We start from the raw sequence: 15,301 nt of genomic DNA, 5'->3' as shown, positions 1-15,301 counted from the left end.
GATCTTGGCAAGGTAAACTGAAAACTTCATCATTCCAGATACCATTAAGAACATTTCTGATTCATGGGGCAAGATCAAAATATCAACATTAACAGGCATTTGGTAGAAGCTGATGCCAATCCTCATACATGACAAAGGGTTTCAAGACTTCAGTGGAGGAAGTCATGGCAGATGTGGTGGAAACAGAAAGAGACTTAGAAATAGAAATGGAACCTAAAGATGCGACTGAATTGCTACAATCTCATGATAAAACTTTAACAGACGAGGAGTTGCTTCTTATGGATGAGGAAAGAAAATGGTTTTCTGAGATAAATCCACTTCCAACAAAGATGCTCTGAACATTGTTTCAATGACAAGATATTTAGAATATTACATAAACTCAGTTAATAAAGCAGCAGCAGGGTTTGAGAAGATGGACTCCAATTTAAAGATGTACTACTGTGGGGCCGGGAGTGGTGGCCACCTGTAATCCCAGCACTTTAGGAGGTAAAGGCAGGCAGATCACCTGAGGTCAGCAATTCGAGAACAGCCTGGCCAATATGGTGAAACCTGTCTCTACCAAAAATACAAAAATTAGCTGGATGTGGTTGTGCATGCCTGTAGTCCCAGCTACTCGGGAGGCTGAGGAAGGAGAATCACTTGAACCTGGGAGGCGGAGCTTGCAGTGAGCCAAGACTATGCCATTGCACTGCAGCCTGGGTGACAGAGCAAGACTCCATCTCGAAAAAAAAATAATAATAAAATAAAAATAAATAAAAATGTTTTGGCAGGGCACGGTGGCTCACGCCTGTAATTTCAGCACTTTGGGAGTCCAAGGTGGGTGGATCACTTGGGATCAGGAGTTCAAGATCAGCCTGGCCAACATGGTGAAACCCTGTCTCTACTAAAAATACAAAAATTAGCCGGGCATGGTGGCAGACGTGTGCCTGTAATCCCAACTACCAGGGAGGCTGAGGCAGAAGAATTGCTTGAACCCGGGAGGTGGGGGTTGCAGTGAGCTGAGATCATGCCACTGCACTCCAGCCGGGATGACAGAGTGAGACTCTGTCTCAAAAAAACAAAAACAAACAAACAAAAAAGATGTTTTATTGTGGGTGAAAAATGCTCTTAAACACCATCACGTGCAACAGAGAAATACTGTGTAAAAGAAAGAGTCCACTGGTGCAGCAAACTTCATTTCTGTCTTATTTTAAGAAATTGCCCAGCCACCTCAACCTTCAGCAACCACTACCCTAATCAGTCAGCAGCCATCGACCTCAAGGCAAGACCCCCCAGCAGCAACACGATTATGATTTGCTGAAGGCAGACTGTCAGCATTTCTTAGTAATAACATATTTTAAAATTAAGATACATACTGTGTTTTCTCAGATACAACGCTACTGTACACTTGGTAAACTACAATGTAGTATAAACATAACTTTTGTTTAGACAGAGTCTCACTCTGTCACCCAGACTGGAGTGCAGTGGCACGATCTCAGCTCACTGCAACCTCTGCCTCCTGGGTTCAAGCGATTCTCCTTCCTCCTGCCTCAGCCGCCTGAGTAGCTGGGATTACAGGCGCACACCACCACCATACCTGGCTAATTTTTGTGTTTTTAGTAGAGACAGGGTTTCACCATGTTGGTCAGGCTGGTCTCAAACTCCTGACCTCGTGATCTGCCCGCCTCAGCCTCTCAAAGTGCTGGGATTATAGGCGTGAGCCACAGCGCCTGGCCTAAACATAACATTTATATGCACTGGGAAACCAAAAGATTTGGGACTTGCTTTGCTGTGGTGGTCTGGATCCCAGCCTTCACTATCGCTGAGGTACACCTGTATGAGCAAGTCTGCTAATCCCTCAGCTGAGTAAATGACATCCCTTCTGACCCCACATGTCTTTATACTAAAGAAACCTTTTTGTCTCTCAGATGAGTGGCTGCCAAGGAAGCTGATGGAAAAAAAAAGGATTTGTTCAATAAATTATTTGAATCCCTACTGGGTGCCCCACATTGTTCTAACCTCAATAGCAATGAACAAATCAGGCAAACAGCCTTGCCCTCCTCATGGAGCCTATATTCTCATTTGCATGTGAGCATTAGTACCAAGGAGGATGGAGGAAAGGGGCTAGGGAGAAAAAACAAGTAAAATATAACACAGCATATGTGGTGTGTCAGATGATGATAAATGATATGGAGACAAGTCAGGAAGTGCACTGTGAATAGAGGCTGTTATTTGAAATCGGTGATTCAAGAAAGTCCTCACTGAGGTGACATTTAAATTGTTACAGAAGTCTTTCTCCGAAGAATGGGAAAACAGCAGATGGGGGAATTTTGTGGAAGGTCAGAGAGGGAAAGAGGGTTGGTGGGGTGGCAGATTGGCTCATATAAGGCCCTCAGACTTCAGCTTTTCCTTTAGGTGACACAGAAAACCATGGGAGACTTTTAAGTAGCAGCATGATCAGACATAGGTCTTAAAAGCTTCCCTCTGGCTGCTGTACTAAGAACAAACAGCCTGACCCTTAAGGGAAGAGGCAGTCACCAGGGGGCAGACTACCTCAACAATCCACACCAAAGATGAGCTGCTTTAGTTGAGTGACAACAGTTAACTTGGTGAGTAGACGATTCAGGACATATTTTGAAGACAGAACAAAAAGATTTTCTATCTGACTGGATTTGGGGTATGAAATAAAGAAGAGAGTCATGGAAGACTAAGAATGTGGTCTGAATTGTCACTTATACTGAAATCAGGAAGACTGTAAGAGGAACAGGTGTCAATACCTGGATATAAAAGTCTACAGAGGTCTAGGGAATGGTCTGAGTTGGAGGTACATAAGTTTGGGAACATATAAAGTTACGAAAAGCCACAGAATTGGATGACAGCACTGAAAAAGTTGGTACAGACAGAAAAGAGGTCTAAGGGCTGGAAGTCCACCCTCAGCCCCAGGATGATTTAGCATATATATCTGAGTTAGGGCCCAGTCATCTGAATCCTTAACAAGCTTCCCAAGTGATTCAGCTATCCTTCAAACTTTGAAAACACCCACAAGCAAATGTAAAGATAACCTCAGGCTGAACTGCAGAATTTTAACTTAACTAAGTTCAATTTTATTAATAATTTCATAAGATGAAATCTATACTTCTAAATTCCATGAAAATTGTTCATGAAAAACAAATACCTATCATAAATTAGACCATTAACTCCAAGTTCCTTCAATTTCCTTCTGTTTTCAGGATCATTGGTGTCATCACCCCAGCAGAATATGACTAGTCCCTTAGCTTTTGCCTCTTGAATATAGGACGGGTTTCTGAGCAAGTCTTCAGTATGTGCATTTATCCCCTAGAAGAAGAAAAATTAGTTGTGCATGAAAAAGAAACATTAACTGCAAAGCTAAATGCTCACACTCCAAAGTACAGTAGGTGGGAAAAGAAAATGTTTTTTCTTCCAATTATTTTATCTTATTCTTTTTAACGGACACTTCATATATAAATATATTCACAATATATTAATATATACATAATTTATAAACATACATATTGAATGTGCAGTCAAAAAATTTACTAATGGAATGCTCTATCAAAACAAGTTTACATTCATCTGTAAAATGGGAATAATATTTTTTAAAAGGCATACAGTCTAACCATTTTTAGATTATTCATAAAATCTATTCAGAAAGTTAAAAGAAAAAATGTAATGTATGCCTGTAACAAATTTTGCACTTAATTTGTTTTTCATTCTGAGATCTAATATCCTCGCTTTTAAGTAGAGCCACTTGTTTGCTACAGTTTAGTCAAAACGTTAACCATTAGATGTGTAAAGTAATATGAAATCTTTACTACTCCTCTACAATAAAAATAGAAAATTAAAAAGATAAAAATTCAAATATAACTTACCAGTAGATTTTCGAACTGTGCAAAGCTCATTGCAATGGGGGTTGTCCGAGATCTGAGGTCCATGAGTTCGGGATAAATCTCAGATTTTCCTTGAGTTAAAAATAGTATGGGATATTTGTTCTGCTTTTGCCGAACCCTGAAAAGAAACAATTTAAAAAATACCTTTCAATGGGGAGTAACTGTAATATTCCTTTTTGAAATTTTAGAAAACACTAAAAGTAAAAAGAAAACAAACGAGGTTGGGCGCGGTGGCTCACACCTGTAATCCCAACACTTTGCGAGGCCAAGGTGGGCAGAGCACTTGCGGTCAGGAGTTCAAGACCAGCCTGAACGACATGGCGAAACCCTGTCTCTACTAAAAATACAAAAATTAGCCAAGTATCATGCACAGGCCTGTAATCCCAGCTACTGAGGAGGCTGGGGCACAAGATCGCTTGAACCCTGAAGGCAGAAGTTGCAGTGAGCCAAGATCACGCCACTGCACTCCAACCTGGGCAACAGAACAAGATTCTGTCTCAAATAAATAGATTTTTTTTTTAAGAAAGAAAACAAAGGAGCATAGTCCCATTACTCAGATAAAACCACCATTAACATGTGTTGCCTTTCAGGCCAGGTACAGTGCAATGGCTCATGCCTATAATCCAAACACTTTGGAAAGCCAAGGCAGGAAGGTCACTTGAGCCTAAGAGTTTGACACTAGCCTGGGAAACATGAAGAGACCTCATTTCTACAAAAAATACAAAATTAGCCAGTCTTAATGGCATGCACATGCAGTCCAGCTACTCAAGAGGCCAAGGCAGGAGGACTGCTTGCGCGCAAGAGGTCAGGGCTGCAGTAAGTCATCGTTGCACCACTGCAGCCTCGGTGACAGAGTGAGATCCTATCTCAAAAACAATTTTTTTAAAAATAAAAGATAAATACAAATTTAAATTTTTTCTATACAAGAGCTAAATTATTCTCAGAAATTGTCAGTGATAAATCCCTTGGGAGCTTACAATATGGTAAGTAGTATATGACCTGCCTGTAAAATAAAAGGGTGTAAGGTTCTAGGACCCAGGAGGTGTGGACTTCACAGGAGTAGTAGGCACCCTAGCAAGCAGTCAGAAAACGACATGAGGACACACAACCTGACATGATTTGAGAGGACAGATCAGGGGAAAGCTGGACAACTACCCCAGCTCCAGACTGGTACCTTAAGTCCTAGACACATTCTAAGAGTATAGGAAAAAACACTGGGTATTACTCACATTGTGCAAATATCTGCATCAAATGAAGAAAACACTATTCTCCTCTTCCCAGAATTTTCTAAAACAGTTTTTAAAATTATATCCAAAAACAGATTCATGTCAAAATATGTTGATAAGTTACCATCCCACATTCCATCCTATGTGAAACAGAAAGCAAAATAAAAGTCACTGCACACCCTAAAACCACAGTGCTAGAAACTCTGTTTTTATTCTGGCAAGCTATGATAGAAAGAAGCCCTGACAGCATCTAGTCCAACTATTATTTTACAGATGATGAAACCTGAAAAGATTAAGTGACTGGCCCAAGATCACAAAGCTATTTAGTGATGACACAGGTCATAATTCAGATACAGAGACTCTCATACAAAAAGCAAGTAACTATTAACTATATCATCAATACACTTTTGCATTATTAAAGTTAAAATAAAAGCTAAAACTCTAGAATATTGCAGTTCGCTATGATTTTATTTCCATAAATTATAGGACACGTCATCTGCTAACAAATAAATAAAATGTCCCTATTAATTATTACCAGTTTAAAAGTCTCATTCTTTGGGTCTTGGGCATATCAAGTAACCAAAAATTAATTAAAATAATTCAATGAACATAGCCAAGACACCAAGCCAGCTCTATTGACATTCAAATGTTAAATGTTTTAAGTGTTAGTCACTGAAATAATTCTGGAAGCTCAGAAAACTAAAAATCACATTATTAGGGTAACCTTAGTTGAGCATCCACTACATTAATAAGGACCAGCTTGTCATAAACAGCATGATTTGAGGGCAATTACAGATTATTCTGACTGAAACAAATTCAAGGGTATTGCTCAAGGCCCAATCATGACATCTGAATTAACTACTTTCAACACCCCACACCCTACCCCAAGCCCCTTGACATGCATCCCATCAATTTGCACTATTAGCTAACAATTCTCTCTGATATATTCTCTCTGATATATTCAATAGTTAGCTAATTGTTTTCCACAACTGAAATATAAGTCCCAGGAAGCCAAGGCCTTATTCTCTTTTGTGCATTGCTTGTCCCAAGCACTTGGAAAATGCCTGGCCCATAGCAGCTTTTTGAAAAACATTTGTTGAACAAAAAATTGACTAAATTTGGAAGTGATTTAAAACACAACTGCAAAAAAAATTTTTTTCTGAGTAATTATTATTAGCTACTGTTAACAACAGAAAACTGCTTAGAAAATTATTTAAAACATGTTATTAGATGGGAAGTAGGAAAGTAAAAACTAAATCCAAGAGATGTGACCGTCCACTTTATAAGTATCTCCCCAAAACCATATTGTTCACACAAGACACATGTAAACTGAAATTTCTATAATAATCATCATTAATCTGAAGTACTCACATACTAGCATGAATGTAAGATATGTTTTATTTAAAGGATCCAAAAGCATTGTGCTTGATGGAGGAAGCCACAATGAGATTTCATTTTAGCTTATTCCATTAAAATACAAAGACAGGAATGAAAGAATTTTTTAGAAAGGGCATAGAGAGTACAGAATGTGCGGCACAGAGAATTACTTACCCTTTGTTGGCAGATCCATTTTATTTCAATGTTAAACCCTACATCTTCTGGCAAAGACTCTAAAACCTAGAGTTTTGTTTGTCGGTGGTAAATTTTGTTTTTGGTGAGATGGACAGCAGAATAAGAAAACAAAAAAAAAAGTAGAATTATTACTAAAAATAAGAATTTATCATTAGTAGCAATAAAATGTTTTGTGCATAATGTACAAACATATTTTGTCATACTCAAAGCGACAGCCTGTTAGATGATTACATTAAATAAGGTCAAAAGAAATTAAGCAGCAAAAGCGGGGGTCTCAGGCACTGTCTGTGATAACTGACCAACACCAAGATGGTTCTTAACCTTAAATCCTTTCCGCCATTACTAGTGAACATCCAAAGTGAACTCTAACACAATAGGCAACATCATGAATTCAAGACATTTGTCATGTATTCTACATTGCATTTGGGGATGTCAATCCACTTGCCTAAAATCTATGAAAAACCATGATTTTTAGATTGTTTTGAAGGTGATGATGCTAAACAAATACCATAACTCCCTGAAAAGATGTATCCCCAAATGAAAAGATTAGGCTGAAGCTCATAAATCAAAAAAGTTATAATTTATATAAATGACAAATGCTATCAGTGTATCTAAACTAAATTATCTAGACACCTTGCCATCAGATTATTTTGGCAGTTGTAACTAGAAAATGATGTTGAAAATATGAAACTTGGTTAGTAACCTCCAAAGAACAGACTTGTTCAGTCTTAAACAAACATGAAGGCCAGACATATACATAAATATGCTCAGGGCAAAATGAATTTGACAGAGATTATGTTTTATTATTATTACTACTATTTTTGAAGCATAGTCTCACTCTGTCACCCAGGATGGAGCAGAGTGGCACAATCTCAGTTCACTGCAACCTCTACCTCTGGGGTTCAAGCAATTCTCCTGCCTCAGCCTCCCGAGTAGCTGGGATTACAGGTGCCTGCCACCACACCTGGCTAATTTTTTGTATTTTAGTAGATGGGTTTCACCATGTTAACTAGGCCAGTCTGAAACTCCTGACCTCAGGTGATCCACCTGCCTTGGCCTCCTGAAGCGCTGGGATTACAGGTGTGATCATTATTATTTTAATGATCATTAAAATAATAGATTTTTAGATACTTCAAAATTTTAGATATCAAAGAACATGTGTAGCATATATGGTATTTAATTTTTTAACAGCAAATAAATGCCTACAAACAGAATAACATAGTGGTAAGAACATAGCCTGGGAGTCTGGTGACCTGGCATCTAGCTGTGGGTCTACTCTAACCAGCTGCATGTGAAGTACAGCATCTAAAACAGTTTATATTCAATTTTGTGTGGGACTTTTTTTATTTTCTCCTGTATCTAAAAGACTTATTTAACACATCTGTCATATTTTTGCTGGACTAATGCAAAATCAGAAAGATTAAGACAATACATTAGTGTTGAGATTGCTCAACAGCGAATTTGCCAGAAAAGTGTCTATATAATGAGATTATTTTTGGTGTTAAAATTTTTTTTTTTGAGACAGAGTCTCGCTCTGTTGTCTGGGCTGGAGTGCAGTGGCACAATCTCAGCTCACTGCAAGCTCCGCCACCCGGGTTCACACCATTCTCCTGCCTCAGCCTCCAGAGTAGCTAGGACTACAGATGCCCGCCACCATGCCCAGCTAATTTTTTGAATTTTTAGTAGAGACGGGGTTTCACATGTTAGCCAGGATGATCTCGATCTCCTGACCTCGTGATCCACCTGCCTCGGCCTCCTAAAGTGCTGGGATTACAGGCGTAAGCCACCATGCCTGGCCAAAATTTCTTTGTGATTGAATTATGATGGCAAAGTGAGTACATGAGTTTGCGTGTGTGTTCTAACTTATTTGACTAAAAGGTTGTCAAACCTGTATTACAATTTAAGATTTTTTTTTTCCGGGAATCATGAAATTTCTAAAAAACAAATGCTTTTAGCAAATCAAATTAGAAGAAATGATCTTACTTAGATGGGCTTCATAAACACTTTAAAAATCATACAAATTATATTTTATTTATTTATTTTTGAGACAGGATCTCTCCCTGTTGCCCAGGCTGGAGTGCAGTGGCACGATCACAGCTCACTGCAGCCTCAACCTCCTGGGCTCAAACTGTCTGCCTGCCCTGGCCTCCTAAAGTGCTGAGATTACAGGAATGAGCCACCATGCCCGGCTAAAAATGATGTTTTAAATGCATCAGGATAATGTTCATTGTAGGGGCTCTCTTTTAGCGTCCTTTTTGCAGAGTGAATAATCAATACTTAATTTACCTTTAACCACTGAGATTTTAATGATTTAGATTGTTTTATGAACCCCTCAAGAAATACATACCTAAATATTTTAACAAAATATTCATTGTAGTCACGTCTTTCCTTTCTAAATCATTTCTAAATCTTTCCTTTCTAAATCAAGTTTTAGCAAGTAGCTAATATACTAGATAAAAACCATTAAGCTAATAAGCTCCACTCCCCAAATAAGAATTTCCACATAATAGTTAACTAAAATTATCTATTTTTGCCTAAGAAATCTACTACACCTGACATGAACAGAAAGACCAGAATTTAGAAACTAGAGTCGACAGAACAAAAGCAGAGCCAGCATCTCTTTGGCATCTGTGTGGGCTTTCCTGATGCTGTCAAGGATATTCCTGTATTAAATTGTATCTAGTTTTTAAATCTTCATGCTAGTTTTTGCGTGAAGATCTATTTTTTCAGAGTGTATTTCTGAAATTTCAATATCATCTTAAGTAAGAGGGGCACTTATTTTCTTTGGTTGAAGAAACTCACTTCTCTCCCAAAACTAAGGAATAATTTAAAATATTGTTAAAAACAAACAAACAAACAAAAACCTGCCTCTCCCACCATCATCTTTCTCTCACCCCATACCTGTGCCCTCTCCTTTCCATTTATAAACAGAAATAAATGGATTTGCTACTCTTACCAAATTAACATACTGAGATGGGAATTTTTATTTATTTGAGTAGAAGTTACTCTTGGGGAAAGAAACAAAAGTAGCACAAGTATACCACACAAGAATGTATCTTGTTGGCTGGGTGTGTTGGCTCATGCCTGTATTCTCAACCCTTTGGGAGGCTGAGGCTGGGGGACAGCATAAGTCCAGGGGTTTGAATCCCCTTGAGACCAGCCTGGTCAACAAGGTGAGACCGTCTCTACAAAAAAATAAAAAAATTAGCCAGGCATGGTGGTGCACACCTGCCGTCCCAGCTACCTGAGAGACTGAGTGAGGTGGGAGGATCACTTGAGCCAAGGAAGTGGAGGCTGCAGTGAGCCCTGATCACACCACTGCACTCAGCCTGGATGACAAAGTGAGATTCTCTCTGTCTCTGTCTCTGTCTCTCTCTCTCTCTCTCTCTCTCTCACACACACACACACACACACACAAAAGTATCTTCTCTAAAGGCACCAATGATGATAAGTTCATATTAACATTGCTTTTAACACAGTCTTTTAAGGATCCTTTTAAGAAACAAAAGTAAATTATTCATACATAACAAAGTTAATGATAGCCTTGCCTTGGTTTTCCTCAATAACTTACCATCTTAAGAGAAGGAAATGGCTGATTTTCTGAAAAGGAATTTTCCTCCTGGACCACAGATTCTGAAATTTTAAAACAAAAAATCTCAGTAAATAAAATACCACTATATCATTAAGAGCTTTCTTAAATCCTTAGCGCCAAAAAAAGAGGGAAAGAAAGAGTGTGAGAATCGCGAGAGCATAAGTAACTCTGAGATCCCCCTCTTTTTAAATAGAGATAGGGTCTCATTCTGTCATCTAGGCTGGAACACAGTGGCATGATCATCGCTCAATGCAGCCTCAAACTCAGGCAGGCTCAAGTATTGATCCTCCAGCCTCAGACTCCCGAGTAGCTATGCCCACAGACGTGCACTACCACATCCAGCTCATTTTTAACTTTTTTTGTAGAAATGAGGTCTACGTTGCTCAGGCTAATCTTGAACTCCTGGCCTCAAGCAATTCTCCCAACTTGGCCTCCAAAAGTGCTGGGATTACAGGAGTGAGCCACCATGCCCGGCCCCTATATACAGTATTTTTAAAGGCTCTTGTATTTATTAACCATCAAAAACCCATTTTCTAAATAAGTAACCTTCATGAAAACCAGTTTGCAATGATTAATAAGACAACAGTCTGTAGACCCAAGAGTGATTACTTTCTTATAAAATTTGTACTAAAGTACTGCTCTTTTAAAAAGTACTCGCGGCCGGGCGCGGTGGCTCAAGCCTGTAATCCCAGCACTTTGGGAGGCCGAGACGGGCGGATCACGAGGTCAGGAGATCGAGACCATCCTGGCTAATACGGTGAAACCCCGTCTCTACTAAAAATACAAAAAACTAGCCGGGCGAGGTGGCGGGCGCCTGTAGTCCCAGCTACTCGGGAGGCTGAGGCAGGAGAATGGCGTAAACCCGGGAGGCGGAGCTTGCAGTGAGCTGAGATCCGGCCACTGCACTCCAGCCTGGGCGACAGAGCGAGACTCCGTCTCAAGAAAAAAATAAAAAAAATAAAAAAAAATAAAAAGTACTCGCAAGCTGTGATTTTGCTATTTTTCCAGAGAATTAAGAGTTGTGTGATTTTGCTAAGACTAAATTTGAAATACTAAAATCAGCTCAGAAATTACAAATTAAGAGAATATATAGCTACTATTGTGCTTTAGTTATCATTATCAATTAATACAGACTAAAAAAAATTATTTTCCAAAAGTGGAAAAAATTAAAATATCAAGTTTTTCTTTAAAATACACACACACAACTGTATTACAAATTCAAAGATAAAATCATGTAAAATTTTACAGTGGAATAAAGGTAGAATTCATTTTATTACTAAAAGTCATAAAATACCTATGAGCCTATATAGTTACATTTATGCTCTGGGTGGGGATAATCTTTAGTCTTAAGCACTTCACGATCTTTATAAAGATATTAAAACTGTATGGTTATCACAATGACAGATAAACACCTATATCTATAGTGCACCTACTATATGTACAGCACCATCAGTCTCTGGGAATAGAAAAACATTTTCCTACTCCTGAGGAGCTAACATTCTAGTTGAAAAGATGGGACATATATGAAAATAAAGGATTTAAAAAGAATACAATAAGCCTCATATGAATGGCACAGCCATTAATTTCTATGGGAGTAGAAAAGCAAAGTGAAATTATAAAGGGATGTGGTAGGCAGGACAAAGCTTACCCACGGTCATAACAGGTAAATGACAGAGCTGGTTCAAATTGACCCTGAAGCTGGATTCTATAGCTGATTTACTTTCCACTTTGTAATGGTTAAGAATATTTGGAAAGATTGATAGGTATTAATACTTTGATCATCAAGCTAAGAAAAGCAATGCAATGGTTACTATACACATGATACGTATTTAGTAGAAAACAAATGCAAATTTCCGAACTATAAAATTACATTTAGAAGGCCCAGTATTACATTCATAAAAATGACCAAGTATGTGCTAAAATGGATTTTAAAAATCCTATTAATGCTAACTACAAAAGGAAAACAGTGTTTCCATATTGGTACGTACCTTTCCGATCCTTAGATTTCAATGCAGTCACATGAGTGAGCTAGAAAGCACACAAACAAAATGAAATTGGAAAGGAAGCCTTAGCTTATGAAGAGATGGTTAACAGAACTATAACTTGAAAAACTAGCAAGATAAAAACGCCTATAAAATGTAGAACTATCAGTTTAATAAGAATAAGCACTAGCCACTGTATATATTTTATATGTGCATACATATATTTAAGATAATAATCAAATACTCAATTAGGGAAGAATATAAAAATTCTTCACTAGATAACTGTTAACAGGGAATCATGCATTTATTTAGGTTCCTAATAGGGATAGGAAGAGGAACCATGTAAAATGATATGATACAAAATATTCAAATGTATTGGAAATTAACATTTTTTACCAACTATTGCATAAAAGGCCTACTGTAAAATAATGACCATTATATGAAGAAGGGCTACTGCAGAACAGAAGCAACCTAAAGATTATGAACAGGCTAGCCACTATGGCCTACAAAAACTTATGTCTAGTTTGTTCCTTCATATACAAAAACCAGTGGGGTCCATGGAAATGGTTGGAGAAGATAGCTGGATCAATACAGAACCCTTCTCCCAAACAGAACAGAATACCAAAGCACACACTCTACACATTAAACATAACAGTCATCCCCATGTGCAAAGAAAACATAACCATATACAACCAAGTACAATAGTCCTAAACTAAGGGATAATTTACATTTTATGTTGTTATTACTACCTTTAACAACTGGAGTTGGTCAAATGTTAATTCTTTTACTGGAATTTCAAATAATTCAACTGGATCAGCATCAAATTTCTAAAAAAAAAAAAGAAAGAAAATTAAGAGAAAAGTGAGCCCTAAATTATCACTGAATGCTCACACTAGACAGGCCTAGCAACTCTATTTACTCAACCATGAGAATAACAGTGAGTAGCCATACTGAGCCCATGCGGGGGACCCCTTCTAATCTAACATCACCTCCCAGCCCTTATATTCTGGCTTTCGTTTTTACTGCAGTGTAGAATACCTGGAAGGAAAAAGGAGCTGGGAGAAAGCTGTAGCGCTGAAGACAACTGAGATAGAACCAGAAGTCAGTCATCTCCCCTACTTCTTGTTATGCTGTCTATACATTTTCTTTGATACTTATCCATACTACATGACTAGAAATCAATATGAAAGTACTATATAGAATTTATTTCTGTAAGTTTCTAATCTTTTCAAATACTTTTAAATATTTGATTAAAAACAGCAGACACATCAAATGTCATGAAAAAATTGTCTGATTAGCTATAAACCGTAATACTTAACAAGCACTCTGAGCTATCATGTTTCCCCCAGAAGCAAATCTGTTGTATTAGGTTTTAATGTCTATCAAATGATCAATGTCACTCTGTTGAAGGCACTTCTACAGGAAATGAATTAAGGTATCACCAATAAATCATCTGTCCAACAAATATACTAAAATCCACCACATATATATTCATTCATGTACATTGGTATGAACCTGTACATACATAAGGTTTTTCTGGAACACATAAGAAACTATTAAGAGTAAGGCAGTGAGAACAAGGAAAAACAGGAAAGATTTATTTTTCATTTCATAATCTTCTGAAATACTTACATTTTTTCTAATGAACATGAAATGTTTTTATAAGAAAAATACCAGCTTAAAAATAAAAATTCAATATAAAAGTTCATTGCTTTCATTTCTCAACTCATTCAGGTTCAACTTCAGATCAAGATATAGGGTGGTGAAAATGGGGCATTAGTAATATTTGAACTCTCATTGATTTTCAGAAGTAAATTGTAGCTCGGCCAGGTGCAGTGGCTCACGTCTGTAAATCCCGGCACTTTGGGAGGCTGAGGTGGGCGGATCACCTGAGGTCAAGAATTTGAGACCAGTCTGGCCAACATGGTGAAGCCCTGTCTCTACTAAAAAATACAAAAATTAGCTGGGCGTGGTCCAGCTACTTAGCAGTCTGCAGTCCTAGCTACTTAGGAGGCTGAGGCAGCAGAATTGCTTGAACCCAGGAGGTGGAGGCTGAGCCAAGATCATGCCACTGCACTCCAGCCTAGGTGACAGAGCAAGACTCAGTCTCAAATAAATAAATAAATTGCAGCTAGATCAATTAATCTCAATCTTGGCTAATAAGATCATTTATCACTTTACTCTTTCTCATTTATCTTTTCATTAATGTTCTTCCATGGCTAAAACCACCTGTTTCATGTGTTTGGTCACTCTACTCAGGTAATCTAAATAGATGCATCTCCTTCCTTCCCCCTCCCTTTCTCCCTCCCCTCCCTCCCTCCCTCCTCCCTCCCCCCCCCCTTCCTTCCTTCCTTCCTTCCTTCTAATACCATTTCGCAGAAACAAAAGGGTCCTTTCCTATACATCATAATAATCCAACCCCTAGGAACTCTGATTAAAATTCACCAGCAGGTGGTGCCAGGTTCCTTGTCACACTCTTTCATACAACAGGCAGTATCTGGTACAGTGATGTTAGCAAACTAGACTAACTTGAAATCAACTCAGTTGGAAATTAATACCCAACACAGTTTTAGCATTCACGTTCCTGAGAAATCACTTGGTAACATAGTATACTGATGTTTAGGGACTATATCATTGTCACGATTATGTTTGTACAAAAACAATTACAGTTTTTTTAAAGCTACATAAATTTTTAAATCTCATTCTGGAATCCCCCCCCCGCCCCCGCCGCCCCCATTATGCCCTCTTCTCCATTCTTCTGGTCCCCTACTCCAATTCAGGCTTACCTTTCCTGTAGCCCACATTGCTGCTCGCCCTGCCTGCAGTCTCTGTCCTCTGACATTCCTATTTCATCAGCTACCAAAACATTAGTCGTGAACATTTCCCTTTTCAGCTAAAAAGTATTCCCTACCTCCCTAGCTCTTGAGTCTAAACCTCTTCACTGAGGCCCTCCGCCATCTAACTCCAAACCACTTTTTGAATTTTTCACTGTGGCTCACTAGCTTTATTAATTGAAGAAGCTTGAAGCAGAAACAGCTGGAA

The 15,301-nt window shown here is 38.3% G+C and overlaps 1 protein-coding gene across 1 annotated transcript in view; it reads right to left on the bottom strand.

Moving 5' to 3' along the window:
* GPCPD1 (glycerophosphocholine phosphodiesterase 1) overlaps positions 1 to 15,301 on the bottom strand; it is a 63,484-nt gene that overhangs the window by 9,639 nt on the left and 38,544 nt on the right. Inside the window, 7 exon segments of the mRNA XM_031656573.1 lie at positions 3,155 to 3,315; positions 3,870 to 4,005; positions 5,117 to 5,253; positions 6,665 to 6,730; positions 10,257 to 10,318; positions 12,266 to 12,305; positions 13,009 to 13,086. Coding sequence (XP_031512433.1) covers positions 3,155 to 3,315; positions 3,870 to 4,005; positions 5,117 to 5,253; positions 6,665 to 6,730; positions 10,257 to 10,318; positions 12,266 to 12,305; positions 13,009 to 13,086 — 680 coding nt within the window.

This window comes from Papio anubis, chromosome 16, assembly GCF_008728515.1.
Source record: "Papio anubis isolate 15944 chromosome 16, Panubis1.0, whole genome shotgun sequence".
NCBI classification, from domain to species: Eukaryota; Metazoa; Chordata; class Mammalia; order Primates; family Cercopithecidae; genus Papio; species Papio anubis.
The sequence above is the reverse complement of the archived record's forward strand: the minus strand, read 5'-3'. Positions and strand labels throughout refer to the sequence as shown.